Source organism: Aotus nancymaae, unplaced genomic scaffold, assembly GCF_030222135.1.
Source record: "Aotus nancymaae isolate 86718 unplaced genomic scaffold, 86718_ANA_hifiasm-v0.15.2.pri h1tg000016l, whole genome shotgun sequence".
NCBI lineage: Eukaryota > Metazoa > Chordata > Mammalia > Primates > Aotidae > Aotus > Aotus nancymaae.
This window is the reverse complement of record NW_026988428.1, coordinates 77,956,704-77,975,166: the sequence shown is the minus strand read 5'-3', so window position 1 is coordinate 77,975,166 and position 18,463 is coordinate 77,956,704. Positions and strand designations below refer to the sequence as shown.

The 18,463-nt window shown below is 36.3% G+C and overlaps 1 protein-coding gene across 9 annotated transcripts in view; it reads right to left on the bottom strand.

The window, feature by feature from the left end:
- Window positions 1-18,463, bottom strand: part of ATF7IP (activating transcription factor 7 interacting protein) — a 138,251-nt gene that overhangs the window by 17,773 nt on the left and 102,015 nt on the right. For all 9 annotated transcript variants that reach the window (XM_012447630.3, XM_012447635.3, XM_064377697.1 and 6 more), the window contains exons 11-12: window positions 4,110-4,188; window positions 1,680-1,835 (exon numbers count right to left, since the gene is read on the bottom strand). In XM_012447630.3, coding sequence (XP_012303053.2) covers window positions 1,680-1,835; window positions 4,110-4,188 — 235 coding nt within the window. The remainder of the gene's footprint in view (window positions 1-1,679; window positions 1,836-4,109; window positions 4,189-18,463) is intronic.

Genomic DNA, 18,463 nt, shown 5'->3' with positions numbered 1-18,463 from the left:
ATAAATCTTTCATATGAAAAAATGGGTTCTATAACAAAATAAATTTGGAGGAAAATATTGGCTATAACAAAGATAAAAAGGTTTCTTTACTAAAGACTCTTCAGTCTTTACAGATCCTAACTTTCAATGTGAGTTTTCAGAAAAGGGGAAGAAAGTTTTGACAAGAAAGAACACTTATCTCTTTATCTCTTCACTCCCCATTTCATAATCTATGCTGCCCATGGGTTTGAATAATGACATTTCCTTCCAAAGTATCTAATTTTGATGACTATTATCATAACTTTGTATATATGTAAAGAAAGATCACACAACTCCCAAGGCTGAACTTACTAATAACTGCCGACTTAGATAGAACAATGGTATTGAAATATGAGAACCAATGTAAGATCTACACACCAGAAATAAAGTTTCATTAGCACATTCTTTTGCCTGGCAATGCCAACAAGGTAAAATTTATTTTAACTGATAGGAAATTATTTTAACTGATAGATTCAACAAATCTAAATAGCCCCTACCAAAACAACCATGCATTTACTGCATCAACAATAATTTCATAACTCAAAGATTAACAATAGTTTGCTAAGTAACTTTGGAAAATATCCTGATTCCTACAAGTTACCTGGTGTTTTAGGTATAAATTTCACTGGATAAAACCCCACTTTAATTCAATGTTTTCCTTAATGAGAAGAGTACTTATATAAGTACTGTGCAGTTAAGTCTTCAAGCAAATGGACTGTTTTACAGAAGACGAACCATCTTGATGGGTTTCTGAACAGTTTAGAAGATACAGACTAAATTTTGAAAATGTTAAATTTACAGTTTCTTGAAAGGTAGCAAGCATATGCTTCCTGATGGTAGTGTTAGACTAGTTAAAGCTATTTCGAGATAAGACACGTGTAAAAATTCTTGGTCGATCAATTATAACTTCTTGGTCACACTCAGAATAAGTCATTATATCCACCCCTTCCGAAGAAACTACACTCATTTCTGCAGTTTACAGAACATTTGCTGTGGCAGATAACAAATCTGCTAATATTAAATTTTTTGTAGAAACAGGGTTTTCACTACATTGTCCAGGCTGGTCTCAAAAATATAACTCAGAATAATATTATTTTCCACATTCATTAATCACCAAAGTTTTATAGATATATATGTGAACATTATTTTGTACAGCCAAGTAAGTTTGAGAAATACTTTATATCTTAAATCATTCTTGGAGATTTACATTATAAATTAGCATAGTAAAGGCTCAGACAAGTCTGCATTAAGGAAAAAAATCAATTTAACTTTAAACTCAGCATTTCCCAAGCATATTTAATGATGGAACTTTGTGGTGTTAACACTGCAGAATAACTAGGAATATAGTTTAAAGTTTCTAAATATTATAACTCAGAATATTATTTTGGATGTGAATGCTTTTAAAAATTACATCTATTTTTACTTACATAATGTTAAATAAATATATACTTTAAGTTTTCTCTATAATCATTCTTTACCAGTGCTGCTACTTAAGACAGCAAAACTAAGTTATACTGCCTTCAACAAGACATACGCGGTAGTCCTCAAAGTAGCAGTAAGAATTGTTCTTAATTTTCTGTCTTATCTTTCCACTTAACTCCATAGTCATAGTTTTCTGCAGGCAAAACTAAAGCTTCTACTCAATGATTCAATAAATTTACCTGTAGGTAGTAAGTGTATGGTGGTCTGAGATGGTCCACTTGTTGGCACCCCAGATGGTTGAAGAGGCGGTGCTGGTTGTATGGGTTGCAGTGGTCGTGACACAGGCTGAGAAGAACTCATGGTTGATACAGGAGTGTGATTTACCTTTTTGGGGTCTGTTAGTTAAAAGTGATATATTACAACTGACAAGAAAAAAATTAGGAAATACAAGTCTTTCTTCTATGGGTAAATTTTACTTTTGCTTGCCATTTGGATGTCACATTTACCTCTAAGAGAACAATTTATTTCTATTTTGCTTACATGTATTTTTGCTGATTTGAAAACTGAGTTAAGAACATGTAATTCGCTGGTGGTTCTATCACAGATTCTAATTCACATTTACAGAAATTCAGAAGTAATCTTGTAAATTCAATATAATATGTCAAATAGAATAATTACTTGCATAAATATATAATCTACATATCTATATGAAGGGCACTCTTCTAGACAAATATCTATAAATTGATGAGTTTTCTCTGTGATCTTGAATTACTACAATTATTTAGGTTCTTTAATAACAGATGGTTGGTTATCATTACTATATAGTCTTTAAAATACACGAAGAATGACTAATCTCAAAAAAGGGCTTCAATAGCCTATGAAATAAATATTTGCATCTTAGAAAAAAACTCTTTAAAATAGGAAACCACTATGAAGATGGTGACCCGAAAGTGCTTCTATCCAAAATAATCCCCATCAATTTCTGTACTATAGAATTCCGCACTAAATGTAAATAAAACCCAAAGCTTTTTCCAATGGATACTTTGCCATTGGAAAACAGTGTACTTTAAGAATGTGAGAATTTGAGACAGACCCAAAGGTGGAGCAACAGAGAGACTGCATGAGGCATGGATGCTAGGGAAATGGTGAGAGCACCGAAAACAAACTTTGCAGACTTTACTTTTTAATTCAGTAGGCGTGCCTGTGTCCTCTCAAAAACCTGTATTTTTTTTCTTTAGGGATCCATTATAAGAGTCATGGCTCTCTATAAAAAAAACAGTGAAAGCAGCAAAGACAATTTGAAACTTTTAAAGAATAATCATACTGTCTTTAGTTCAATCCGGATGAAGGATGGCATAAATTTCTCAATTCAGTTTTAAATAACAAAACTGACTTTACTGTCATATAACCAATTTTATAGCTATTTAACTTTTGTTTTCCTAAGCCCAACTAGACTGACTCCCTAAAATATTACTTTTAAAATATTTTGGTGTTTAAAAAAATTGTAATGTCTTTAAGATAATAAGTAACTCAGCATATGATATTTTCCACATGCATTAATAATCATCAGAGTTTTACAGATATGTATGTGAACATTATTTTGCATAGACAAGTAAGTTTGGGAAATATTTTATATCTTAAATTATTCATTTACATTATAAATTAGCATAGTAAAGGCTCAGAGAAGTCTGCATTAAGAAAAAAATCAATTTAACTTTAAACTCAGCATTTCCTAAGCATGTTTAACCATGGAACTCTGTATTCATGAAACACCTATTAACACTGCAGAATAACTAGAAATATGGTTTATAGTTTCTAAATATTATAACTCAGAATATTATTATTTTGGATGTGAATGTTTTTTAAAATTACTTCTATTTTTATTTATATAATGTTAAATAAAAGAAATGTATTCAAATGACCAAAATTAAATGTATACACACTTAAATACAGTATCTACAATGAAACATAAACAGAGAGAAAAAGAACCTTTAATGTAGAGACAGAAGAGTTGCATTTGACTCCCAAGACCCTTACTGAGTCCTGACTTTTTCTAAGACTAACAAGTTTCCTCAAGTCTAAAATGAGTATTACAGCATTTTTGCAAGGTTCAAGTAAAATAACAGATACAAAAACAGAGGTATTCCACAAATTACAACATTCTCTTAATTGCTGTTTTCCTCTACAGATTGTACATTCATTTAAGATTTGATTTCTTTTTTTTTTTTTTTTTTTTGAGACAGGGCCTCATTCTGTCACCCAGGCTGGAATGCAGTGGTAAAAACACAGATCATGGCAGCCTCAACCTCCCAGGCTCAAGCTATCCTCCTGCCTCAGCCTCCCATGTAGCTGGGACCACAAACACACCCAGCTAATTTTTAAATTGTTTGTAGAGATGGAGTTTCACTGCATTGCCCAGGCTGGTCTGAAACTCCTGGCCTCTTGCCTCAATCCTCCTGCCTCTGCCTCCCAAAGCACTGAGATTATAGTTATGAGCCACTGTACCTGGCCTTATTTTAAAATTCTAATCTAAAACCCTTCCATTCCGAAAAGAACACAAATAAACCAAGCACAATGCTGTAAACATCTATCTTCGTAGAATATTGTACTATATTAAGACAAAAAGAAGTGATATCAAAGCATTCCTTGTACAATTACTATTGAAGTACCTTGTGAAGCTCCACTCTCTTCATCATCCATTGTGAGATCAATGACACCACTTGAATCACTGCTAGTGGCTTTTCCGCTCTGAAAAACAAAACTTATACATTTTGCAAAGAAAACTCTGGCAGATATACATGTTAAAAACTGCAATGATAAGTGAGGTAAAATGAGACTAATGAGTAACCTGGTTCAATCTGGACCCGTAAATGGCTGTACCTGAATAAACAGAGTTTGTCAGACAAATGCCCCAGGATACTCATGAGTTAAACATCTACCATACTAAATATAATTTTCAAAAGAAATTCAAGAAGTTTTATTTAAAAAATTAAGCTGTTGCATACAGCAAATAAAGTGATTCAACACATTTTTCATTTTGTGACGTTTAAAATGTTGATCAATACTACTCTGAATTATCAATATTAATCCACCAAAACACCAAAGGCAATCTTTAAAGCTAGAATTGAGTTACAGAAAACAATCTAAAGTTTTTGCTTTAAAAAACAGTATGGTATGGTATGAAATGATACAGTACACTATGCTATTTAACTGTACATCCAAGTTGACCAATCAACCCATCTTCCAAAAATCATTAGAAATATTAGTATTAAAAGAAAAACCTTTAAAAATCACATGATAGCAACTGACAAGGAAGGTAAGACAATATAGATCTAAAGAGGCAGGACTCTGAAGTCAGAAAGGTTGAGTGTGTCTTATAGTTCTCACTTATTAGCTATCTGATTCAGATAGGTACTTATCTCAAGTTCCAATATCTGAATATTGAGGATATTGTGAGGATTAATCCAAATGTGTATATAAGGGGCTTAACACAATATATGATACATAGCAACTGCTTAATAACTAATAATCACAATTTACTTTAATATACTGAAGTCAATTCCAAATGATAAAGGCTTTCATCTGCAAAACTCAAGTTGATAAATTAAAGAAAATAATTCCTTGATTTTAGAATATCCAGAACCAATCTCAAGACAATAATGGAATTCTAATTCTTATATATCTTTCTATAATAATGCTTTCACAGAAAATGGATTATTTACAAACACCAAAAACCTATAAAATCCCAAACTAAAAAATCCCAAAAATCGTCAATGAATGTAAAATAATCATTCACTACAACATATCATCTGTAAGGTCCAGTTTTCAAAAGTGGAACTAACTTAGGACGAAAAATAATACAAACTGAATCTAAGCAGAACCAGATATTACATTCAGCAGATAAGACTTGCAAGCAGCTATTAAAAATATGTTCAAGGCCAGGCACAGTGGCTCAAGTCTGTATTTCTGGCACTTTGGGAGACTGAGGCAGGTGGATCACAGGTTGCGAGTTCAAGATCAGCCTGGCCAACACAGTGAAACCCCATCTCTACTAAAATTACAAAAATTAGCTGGGCATGGTAGCAGGCACCTGTAGTCCCAGCTACTTGGGAGGCTAAGGCAGCAGAATCACTTGAACCCAGAAAAATGGAAGCTGCAATGAGCTGAGATTGCACTACTATACTCCAGCCTAGATGACAGAGAGAGACTCCAACTCAAAAAAAAAAAAAAGTTCAAATAATTTAATAATAATGAATGCACAAACAGGAAATTTCACAAGAGAAAAAGAAACTGAAAAAAATATAAATAATAGAGCTGAAAAAATAATTACTAAAATAAAAATTATGTAAGCGTAAAAGCAGATTGCCTGGGGCAGGAAAAACTCAAATGAAATTGATGCTAGATCAATATAAATTTTCTAGTCCATAGGACAGAAAGAAAAACAGAAGAAAATACAAAAAAAACCCTGAAATTTGTGCAATAAGAAACAGTTCAGCAAAACCCTAAATGAGAAGAAACAAAGAGCTAAAAAAGAATTGTGTAATAACCAAAACTTCCCACATTTGGTAGAAAACATTTACTTACAAATCCAAGAGGTTTAATGAACCTCAAGCAGAAGAAACACTAAGAAATCCATAAGTATACACATCATAGTAAAAATATTGAAAACCAATAATAAAACATTTTGAAAGTAAACAGAGAAAATTACATGTTACACGTGAGTAAAGACTAACTGCTAACTACTGGTTAGAAACTATGGAAGCAAAAAGACACTGGAACAATATATTCAAAATACTGATTTAAAAAAAAACCCTTTAAGCTAAGAATTCTATATACAATGAAGCTCTCCTTGAGAAAAGGAGACAAAAGACACAAACGTACATTTTTTAGGTATTAAAAAACCAAGAGAAAGCATCACTAGTAGATCTACACTGCACAGATGAGCACAAGGAAATACTTCAGTTTGAAAGGAAATACCAACTTGGATCACAGGAAAAAGAGGACCAGAAAAGGCAAACGTAAGTACAAATATTAAGATTATATTTCTTCTCTGTTCTTAATTTCTTTAAAATTGTATAAGGCAACAATTAAAAATATATATACTTAGATATCTACAACATGTAGATTAAAAATAATTTCATATATGTGCAAATAAGACCACAATACATGTGAAAACATGAACATATTTAAGGAAAGCAACTGCATTAAGGAGGTAAATGCACACATACAGTTGCAAGGTTATATAATTAAGATTCAAACACATACTGTAAACTCTAGAACAACCCCTAAAACACACAAAAATACACAAATACATAGAGAGAGAGCAACCTAGAAAGATAACAGAGGTATTAAGACAGAATGCTTTAAAAAAAAAACTGATACAAAATAAAGCAGGAAAAAAGCACACAGAAACCAACAAGAAAAGAAAACAGATGAAACCAACAGAAAACAGCAAAATAGCAGACCTAAGCACAATCCTATAAATAATTATATTAACTATAACTGGTCTAAAAACTCCTATCAAAATATAGAGATTATCAGATGAGATAACACCACAACAAATCAAGAAATATGATGTTTTTTTCTCTTACAGATTCACTTTAAATACAAAAACACAGAATGAAACTAAAAAGCTAAAAAAAGTAACATGCAACAGTAAGCATAAAAATGCTGCTCTATGTTAATATCAGAAAGAGAGACAAAGAGGGAACCTCTATAATGATAAAACTATGGCAAGATTACAAATTATACATTATTTAAAAAAAACCATGCAATACAGTGTCAAAAACATATGAAGCAAGACTGCCAAATTAAAGGGAAAAAATAGATTTACAATTATATCACTCTTAGTAATAGATAAAACCACTACAGCAAAAGGCAATAATCAGTAAACAAATAATCCAAATTACACTATGAACCATGCTATATTGACATTTATAAAACATTACACCCAAGAGTAGAATACATACTCTTTTCAAGTGTAGTGATACATTTACTAAGATATAAATATATATGGGGCTTTATAACACACATCTAATTTATATAAAAGTAACAAAGTCATACAGAGGATATTTTCTAAACCCAATAGCATTAAATGAAAAAAATCAATAATAAAAAATTTGCAAAATCCCCAAATATTATGAAATTAAACAAATTACTAACTAACCCAGGACCCAAAAGGAAATAAGGAACTACATGAAATAAAAATGCAACACATGACAATTTATGGAATGCAGCCAAAGCAGTACTCAGAGGAAAATGTATATCATTAAATGCTTATTATACAGGTCGAGATCTACAAGCAATGATTTAATGATACATTATGGTTTTTATTGATCATAAGCTGACAGATACAATTTATCTATTATCATAGACTATGAGTAGTTTCCTGAATAGACTCTTTTTTGATGAATAAAATATTTCAGTAACTATTAAACACATTTAAAAGATAACTATGATAGCTAACACTATTCCTATCAGTCTCTGTGCTAAATGCTTTACATGCATTAACACATTTACTCTTTGCAATATTTCTACATAGTAAGTACTAGCTCTATTTTATAGGAGAAAAATCTAAGGTGCCCAGTAACTTGTCAAAGCACCACTATTAAGTAACTGGCTCCAGATTGTCTGACTGCAGACCTTATTATTTCTTTTTTTTTTCCTACCCTCCCCGCAACCTTAATATTTCTATGCCACTAGGTGGAAATGGACACACACACACACACACACACACACACACACACGTATCTTTACATTTTTTTCTGAGAAAACATTATATCTGAAATCTTATCTAATCAGAGACACATTTCTATCTGTGTTTACACATATTACTGAAGTCTTCAGTTTGAAATCATTTAAAAAAATTGTATCAAATGGTTAATACTAGAAATGTATTTTATTAAAAACTTAGCTAATCACGTGTTACTTCCCAAAATGACCAGTCTCAATAAGCAAACACTAAGAAAATTTCAAGAGAGCAAAGATATTGGCTTTGTAGTCTTTTTGTAATGAAACGGTAATATACTGGAAAGGCACACTTCAGCAAATGTGAAGAAAGAGTTAACACAGAAGAGCTGGTTGTTCATTCCTTGCACATCTCTCCAAGGGAAGTTGGAACCATAACTGAGACTTGGTTAGTTATCAGGAATGTTGCCCTTGGAAGGTCATGTTAACAATTAATTCTCTTATACACACTCTGAACAGTGAACTGTGTTATATTAGTTCATCAGGATTGCTTTGCATAAATATTGATTGATGATGCACACTTGGGTTTCACTGTTGGGATCCTGCGTTTCCAATGCCATGGCCAGTTATGTAGAAAAATGTCACTATGTGACCAGACCTCCAAAAAACCTCAGACCCTCAGACTCAATCAGGCTTCTCTGGGAAAAGACTCTTGGCACAAGTCTCTGAGGTTAATAAGCCGGAGAAAATTCAAATTCTGTGCAATCCCAGACAGAGGACTTGGAAGTCTTTGCCTGATCTTTCTGCACATTTTTTTCCTTGTTGCTCCTACTCTACACCTTTTGCTGTGACGAACCATAATGGTAGTATAGCCTGCTACTGGGTCTTATGAAATCCTTCTAGCAAATCAGCAAGCTTAAAGGTGATCCTGAGTCCCTCAAAACAACAATTACAGATAGCAACACTATTTTATAACATATGTTGATAATTTGAATAAATGCTTTTCACTATATAAAATATATAAAATGGTATATAGTAACAAAATATACAATAATAAATTATATGTAATATGTTAATAAATACTTATTTGGGGATATTAGATAAATCTTCATTTAACAACTACAGAAATAGAATATTTTACAGATTTCATCATTTGCTAATTAACTACAGCTGAACAAGCATTTCCACCCTAGACATCCAAGTTTCTTTTCTTTTCTTTTTTTGAGACAGAGTCTCACTCTGTCACCCAGGCTGGAATGCAGTGGTGATATCATGACTCACTGCAATCACCTCCTCCCAGGTTGAAGTGATCCTCCCACCTCAGCCTCCCAAGTGGCAGGGATTACAAGCGTGCACCACCACACCCAGCTAATTTTTGTATTTTTAGTAGAGACAGGGTTTCACCATGTTGGCCAGGCTGGTCTCAAACTCCTGACCTCAAGTGATCCACCTGCCTCAGCCTCCCAGAGTGCTGGAATTACAGAGGTGAGACAGTGTGCCTGGCCTTAGACATTCAGATTTCTTCTGATCTAAATAGCCTTAAAGTGTTAAGAGTACAACTAAGTAGGCTTGGCATAGAAAAAAGAAGTTAGCCAATTATATTTACAATGTGACAATTCAAAGAATCACAGGCTACCTTTTTCATACTAGTTTCTATCTGCTAGAAAGTTGCACATTAAGGTAAAAAGCAAGTAAGAATTTATTAATCAACAGTATAACATTAATAAAGGTATTTATCACAATAACAAAAATGATATTTGTTTCAAAAACTGTAGCTGGCAAGCATAACTTCATAAGTGAAAGCACATATATACTTTCATTATGGCTTCTTATTACATAATAAAACTCTCCTTTAATTATATTTATTATTCACATCCATAATTGACACTGATTCAAAGCTGAAACTTTGTTATTTTTGATAAGGCAGGCTAGCTGCTCAAACTGCTTCTTTTGTGTTTTTTATACTAGGATATTAAATTCCTCTTCCTCTAAGCCAAATAAAACATCTACTGAGAGCTTAATATTAAGTTGTAGTATCGCTTTGCTGTTGGCATTCACTCAGGGTGGTTGGCAAAATATTAAGGGAAATATTAGGGAAAATTGTAAGGTTATAATCTCAAACCTTTTGGAAGGCCGAAAGGTTTTCATTAACTTGTAATCACGGGACAGACTGAAGGCAGCTGGTCCTTACCTTAAAGCATTATTAGGTCACAGGGTGAAGATTAGGGATAACAGAAGCTTCCCCTGTTAAGTCTGTTTACCCCACATTCCTTTGTCTCTACTCGAACTACTTGTTTATTCATGTAAACTTTGTGCAGATGGCCTTGGCCTTCTCAGGGGGAGGTTAATGGTGTTGGTTCTGGGCCCCCTAGGAATCAAAGCTTTTATCATTTGTAAAACCACTCTTTTAACCATGTTAATTATCCACAAGTGTGTTGACTTAGATCCTCTGTCATTAAATCTATACTGAATAAACATGAGAACAACATGTAGTATGGGGTCGGGTAGCTGCAATGGCCCTCTGAGAGCAGCTGACAACCTCCCTAGCCCACTCGTTCACTGTACTTTTTGTGTTTCAGTGTATTTGTTCATCTGCCTCAGAGTCAGAGTTTGCAGGACAGAATCCTGCAGGTGGTGATCAACGTCTCAGGTGGTGACCCCAACATGACCAACGCCACACTTTGCTTTCTGATGAAGTCAATTCCTGTTTCAAGTGGTGGTGATGCTTTTTTTTTTTAAGTTTCTTCTTTTCTATAGAGACAGGGTCTCACTTTGTAATCTAGGGTGGTTTCAGATTCCTGGGCTCATGTGATTCTCCTATCTTGGCTTCCCAAAGTGCTGGGATTATAGACGTCAGCCACCACACCCCACCTGTGGGGATCGCTCCCATGTGAGGCCCCTCGGAATTGGGCCTCGCCATATGGTGAGCTTGAGCCCGGACACAGTTTCTCATTGGAGGCAGTCGAGATCGGGGAAAGTTAAACTGAGATCAAAGGATATCTAAAAGCAACTTTGCTAGACGATAAGGTGATACCTATGTGGTCTGAGAAGACATTGTGTTTATTTTCTGTTTCTGCTTTTTATGACTTTGTCTACCCATTTGCTGGGTCCTGTGCTTGTTCTTGTGACTGCTGTTTGCACAGTTAACAGGCTTACTGCCTCTCTGGTGCCCTGCATAGATAGTTAACTTTTTAACTTTAGCTTTCCCCAACCTGATAATGAGACCGGTCTGGATGACTTGATTGTATCAGATTATGTACCTGATTTTACTATTGTGTTATCTGCTGCCTAAGCTTGTATCCCAGGACTTTCTGTTCCCTTTGATGTATGAGATATTGGTGTCTGTTCCTGCAAATGAAGTAGGACAAAGATATATAGACTAACTGTGTGCAAATTAAATTTGTCACTTAAGCAAAAGCTTACTTGACCCTCCGGACCTCTCTATGCTTTCTCTCTTTTCTTCCAGCGCACTCCCCTATTCAGGTTGGAACCCTCTTGCTGGCCAAGAGTCGCCGGCAGACGTGCCGGCTGACCGGGAGCCCAGATCTGGCGACCACGAAGGGACTTGAATACAGGGGACAACAGTGACGCTAATTCGAAGTGAGACCGCAGTAGTAAGTTTGAAAGTGTATGTTCTTTACTTAAGGTTGTTTTGGTATAATCTTGTAAATATTTTCTGTAATTTTCATTAAGTTTGTCTTTGAAGGTTACTAAAGTTCATCCGGAGTAAAATGGGGCAGCTCGAATCGAAGGAGCACAAGTTGTTTGTACATTTATTACAGTCTATGATAAAGTCTCAGGGTCATGATGTAAAGTTAAAGATGATAGAGGAATTTTTGCACATAGTTAGAGAAATTTGTCCTTGGGTACCTGAAGGTGGTGTATTGGATGAACCCACTTGGCATTTCATTGGGGAAAAAAATTGAACAATTTTGCCTTTATAACAAAGAGTTACCTCAATCTAATGTTTTGCTTTCGGTTTGGCCTAAACTCCGGGGTTGTGTTTGCCCTTCTCTGACCCTTCCCCTCTCTGCACCGCCCTATACTTCTACCACATCTATTCCACATCCCGCTTCTGCTTTGTCTCCTGCAACTTTGCATTCGTATACTGAGCCTCCTCCAGCACAGCAGGAAGATGCGGCTGATCAACATTCTCTTAGTTCCCACTGTGAATGTCAGCATACAGATGATTTGTCTCCCTTAACAGAAGTTGTTCAACAGCCTGTGACTACTGAGTCTGCCACACAATGGGTCCCTGGTCCGGTAACTTTTACTTTGCCCCCTGAACTCGCTCAGCAGTTTCAGGATTTACTCTCTCTGTGCTCACGCGCATTGACTAACCAACCACAGTTTTATCCTGTGCAGGTACAACAACCCACACCATCGAGTGGCTCCATGCCTGTGGCTTTACGGTCTACTCCACTGCTCCCATTTCTCCCTTGACTCACGCGTTAATGTCTTTACATAGAGGTTTTTCTGATTATGATAACAGTTTTCCTGCTCTCTTTCCTGTTATTGAGGTGGTTGATAATCAAGGTAATCCAATTAGAAATTATTAGTCCATTTCACCAAAAACGTTAAAAGAATTAAAAGAGGCTGCTGCTCAATATGACCCTACTGCCCCCTGTACTATTTCTTTATTAGAAGGTTTGGCTAAAAAAGCCTTACCCCCGCATGATTGGGGCTGCCTTACAAAAGTTTGTCTCTCAGGTGGAGATTATCTCCTTTGGAGAGCTAATTATGATAATCGTGCTTTTGATCAGGCACAAAGAAATCATACTCATCAAATTCCAGTTTCTTTTGATATGCTTACTGGCAAAGGTCAGTTTGAAGATCTTCATTTACAAGCACAACTCCTCCAGGTAGCCTATGGGCAGATCAACACGTTAGCCTTGCAGGCTTGGAGGCAGCTCCCGGCAACTGGGGTTAAGACTGAGGAGTTGGCAAAAATTAAGCAGGGACCTGATGAGCGATATCAAGATTTTGTGTCTCGCCTTTTACAGGCAGTAGGCAGGTTGGTTCAGGATGGAAAGGCTGGCACTTTGTTAGTTAAACAATTGGCATTTGAAAATGCTAATCCAGCCTGTCAAGCAGCCATACGGCCATAGAAGAAAAAAGGAAAAAAGGCACTATCGCTGATTATATTCGGCTTTGTGCTGATATTGGGTCCTCTTATCAACAAGGGTTGGCTATGGCCATAGCTCAAGCTGGTATGTCTGTAGCTGCTTATGTTAAAAATCAAATGAGTAATGCTCACTATCAGCGCAGCAACCAAAAATGTTTTCAATGTGGTAATACCTCAAGAATGGAAATTAATTGTTATTGATTTAAAAGATTTTTTTTTACCATACCTCTTGCCCGGCAAGACTGTAGAAGGTCTGCTTTTAGTATTCCATCTACTAATTATTAACAACCTTGGGATAGACATGTATGGGTAGTGTTGCCTCAGGGCATGGCTAACAGCCCTACCCTTTGTCAGACTTTTGTTGCAAAGGCTATTCTTCTAATCTGACGACAATATCCTGACATTCTTCTTATTCACTATATGGATGATATTTTAATTGCTGCTTCGACTGATGTTCTTCTGCAATCTGCTTTTGTGCAATTGCAGAAATGTTTGACTAATGCTGGCCTTGTGGTTGCTCCAGAGAAAATCCAATCTTCTGCTCCTTATCACTATTTAGAACGAGTAATTGAGTCACAAAAAATATCTTATGAAATTCCAAAATTAAATACCTCTCAATTAAAAACTCTCAATGGTTTTCAAAAAATTTTAGGTGATTTAAATTGGATCAGACCTAGTCTCAAACTTACCACTGGAGACTTGAAACCCTTATTTGATAGTTTAAAGAGACCTTCCAACTCTGCTTCCCCACGCCAGCTTACTCCTGAAGCCATGCAAACATTCCAGATTGTTCAAAAAGCCTTGGCAGAACAAAAATTAAATAGAATTCAAGACAAGACACCCTGGAACTTTTGTGTGCTATATACGCAGTACACACCCACAGGTGTTTTCTGGCGGCAGGGTATATTAGAATGGCTACACCTCCCTGCTAGTCATGGAAAGGTAGTGACTTCTTATTATGATCTTGTGGCAACCTTAGTTGCCAAAGGCAGAGTACGGGCATTAGCTTTATTTGGAATTGAACCTCCTGAAATTGTTGTTCCATATACCGGACCCCAACAGCAGTGGTTATGGCAATTTTCCGATAATTGGCAACTTGCTTTTGCAGGATTCCCTGGAAAAATTGGCTGTCATCTTCCACCTGATAAATTACTTCATTTTTATTCTCAGGCTACACTTATCTTTCCTCAAAAATGTGTTAAAGCCCCTCTGCTACATGCGTGTTTAGCCTTTACGGATGGCTCTTCTTCTGGTATTGCTGCTGGCACTGTAAACAAGCAACCTTTTTCTTTTCAGACCAAAGAAACGTCTGCTCAACGGGTTGAACTTTCAGCTGTACAACATGTCCTTTCACATTGGGACTGTCCTTTAAACAACTACTCTGACAGTCAATACGTGGTTCGACTCATTCAAGATTTAGAAACTGCCTCCTTGTGTGCTTCTGATACTTCTTCTATCATTCACCTTTTACTTCCATTGCAACAAACTCTACGGCAAAGAATTCAGCCTTTCTTTATAGGACATATTCGTGCTCATTCTCCCTTACCAGGTCCACTAACTGAAGGTAATCAATTTGCTGATCAATTAACTCAAGTTGTTTTTCCAGTTCTTACACCTATACAACAGGCTGAAGCTTCTCACGCCCTACATCATCAGAATGCTCGGAGTCTTTGTTTACAATATAAACTCACCCGTGAGCAAGCTCCTCAAATTGTTAAACAATGCCCTGCCTGTCTTCCACACTTACCTAACCCTTCTCACTTTGGTGTTAATCCTCAAGGTCTGCAAAGTGGTCACATATATCAAATAGATGTTACTCATTTCTCTCCTTTTGGTAAACTTCAGTATATTCATGTAACAATTGATACCTTTTCTCATTTCCTTGTGGCATCAGCTCACACCGGTGAAGCTTCAAAAGATGTCATTGCTCACTGCTTACTTGTTTTTTCTATTATAGGATCACCCAAAATTTTAAAGACTGATAATGGACCTGCCTATAGCAGTAAAAGTTTTTCTTCCTTTTGCTCTCAATTTCAAATTCAACACTGTACAGGTATTCCTTATAACCCACAGGGACGAGGCATTGTGGAACGTGCGCATGCTGTCCTGAAACTTACTCTTCAAAAACTAAAAGGGGGAATCCGGTCAGGAACTGCAAAAAACACCGCATAATTGACTTAGACATGCTCTTTATGTTTTAAATTTTTTAACTCTTGATTCTGAAGGACACTCTGCAGCTGATAGGTTTTGGCATCCAAAGTCGACAGCTCATCCTGAAGTCTTATGGAAGGATGTGTTAACTAACAAGTGGAATGGACCTGATCCCGTCCTAATTTGGGGACGAGGACATGTTTGTGTTTTCCCTAGATCTGCTGAAAGCCCGTTGTGGGTACCGGAGCGGTTGGTGAAACATGGACCTCCTGTCGATGGGAAAAACCGGAACCTTGATCCCGAGCTTCAGACAGCTGCATCTAACGCCACCACCTCCACCTCTTCGGCACCACTGAAGGAAAGCGTCGCCAGACACAGAACACCCAATGTCTTCCCTTGCCTACCTGGGGCCAGATGAAGCGTCTTTGCATTAAAGCAGCCCAAATTGTGAACTCATAGGAAATTTCAAAAACTCTGGCTGTAATGTTCATAGCCATGTTGGCTATTTTGACCTACAAATCATTCATGAACAGGCTTGTGTAGCCTCTCCTTATGTTATTCTATATGGGAATATATCTATAGATGAGAAAAGTGGACATTATTTTGTAACTTGTCCCAAACGTGTTCTTACTAACTGTATTGATTCAACTGTATTTCCTACTCCTGTTATTATGATTGTACATCAACCTCCCTATATTATGCTTCCTGTTAATATCTCTGGTTATTGGTATGATGAAAGAGGACTTCAAGTACTGCATCAAATGAGAGAGTTATTAGACCTAAACGTTTTATAGGAATTTTAATTGCCAGCATTTTAGCTATTGTAACTATTGTTGCTTCAGCTGCCACAGCGGCAGTAGGCCTTGCTCATAGTGTCCAAACAGCAACTTACGTAAACCATCTTGCAAAGAATATTTCTGTTTCTATGGGCATTCAAATGGATATTGATAAAAAATTAGAAGCGAAGTTAAATGCCCTGGAAGAAACAGTGAGTATTCTAGGTGATAAGGTTTATAATATGCAAAACTGCATGGCATTGCGATGTCATGTAAACTTTAAGTATATATGTGTAACCAATACGCCTTACAATGACACTGAGTGGCAGTGGCCTTTAATTAAGGCACATTTACAAGGCATTTGGACTCATAATAATTTGTCTTTAGATGTCATAAGACTACAACATCAAATTCATGCTATTGACATCTCTCGTAAAGAATTGCCATTTGATGATTCAATTGCTCGTGATATAGTAGATACTCTGTCTTCTTGGACTCGTGGGTTTCATATCCCTTCTTTTTCATCTCTAATTGGCATAGGAGTGTGTGTACTCTTTTTAATTATCCTTCTACCAGTTCTCTTTCGCTTTGTGTTCTCCTCCCTCCAACAGCTGCAACTCAACATATTTGAATTGCGTCTAAAGAATAAAGAAGGGAGAGCTGTGGGGATCGCTCCCATGTGAGGCCCCTCGGAATTGGGCCTCGCCATATGGTGAGCTTGAGCGCGGACACAGTTTCTCGTTGGAGGCAGTCGAGATCGGGGAAAGTTAAACTGAGATCAAAGGATATCTAAAAGCAACTTTGCTAGACGATAAGGTGATACCTATGTGGTCTGAGAAGACATTGTGTTTATTTTCTGTTTCTGCTTTTTATGACTTTGTCTACCCATTTGCTGGGTCCTGTGCTTTGTTCTTGTGACTGCTGTTTGCACAGTTAACAGGCTTACTGCCTCTCTGGTGCCCTGCATAGATAGTTAACTTTTTAACTTTAGCTTTCCCCAACCTGATAATGAGACCGGTCTGGATGACTTGATTGTATCAGATTATGTACCTGATTTTACTATTGTGTTATCTGCTGCCTAAGCTTGTATCCCAGGACTTTCTATTCCCTCTGATGTATGAGATATTGGTGTCTGTTCCTGCAAATGAAGTAGGACAAAGATATATATACTAACCGTGTGCAAAAATAAATTTGTCACTTAAGCAAAAGCTTACTTGACCCTCCGGACCTCTCTATGCTTTCTCTCTTTTCTTCCAGCGCACTCCCCTATTCAGGTTGGAACCCTCTTGCTGGCCAAGAGTCCCCGGCAGACATGCCGGCCGACCGGGAGCCCAGACCCACCTCAGGTGTCATTTATATTATATCCATTTTAATTTCACTTATGTATTTATGGTGTTACATATACTATATTTCTTTTTTTTTTTTTTGAGATGGGGTTTTGCTGTTTTGCCCAGGCTGGAGTGAAGTGGTGCAATCTCGGCTCACTGCAACTTCTGCCCCACTAGGTTCAAGCAATTCTCCTGCCTCAGCCTCTCAAGTAGCTGGGATTATAGGGGCCTGCTACCACACCCAGCTAATTTTTATATTTTTAGTAGAGATGGGTTTCCCCTATGTTGGCCAGGCTGGTCTTGAACTCCTCACCTCAGATGATCCGCCCCCCTCAGCCTCCCAAAGTGCTAGGATTACAGGTATGAGACACCGTGCTCGGCTACATATACTATATTTCAGCAAAATACTCTATAGACAGTACAATTCAATACAACTTTTTGCAATGATGAAATCAGTCTGTATCTGTGTGGTCTAATATGCTAGCCACTAGCCATTTGTAGCTACTGAACCTTGAAATGGGGTCATTGTGACTGAGGAACTGAATTTTTAAGTAGCTACATGTGACTAGTGGTTATCATATTAGATAGCACAGCTCTAGAAGAACCACCATTTATAAAATGACTAAAGGCAGCCATCATAATGTCCATTTTCCTTTCCTTGAAAATATTACTTGTTTAAAAAAAAACTCACTGAGTAGAGATGTTCATAAATTCTTTGTTTAAAGTTTATGAAGTACAAGTGGACTTCCTACAAATGTCACTTAAGTATCACTGAATATACCAACATTTTCTGTACTACATGTCTTCTAGAAAGTATCTCAATCTTATAATTTTAATTGAAAACATAGTTATAATCCACAAGACATGCTCAGAAACAATCACAACTTTAATCTTTAATACTGCATACAAAGACTGCTAACATCTGCAAGAAGTAAGATATTTTTAATAGCTTTTAT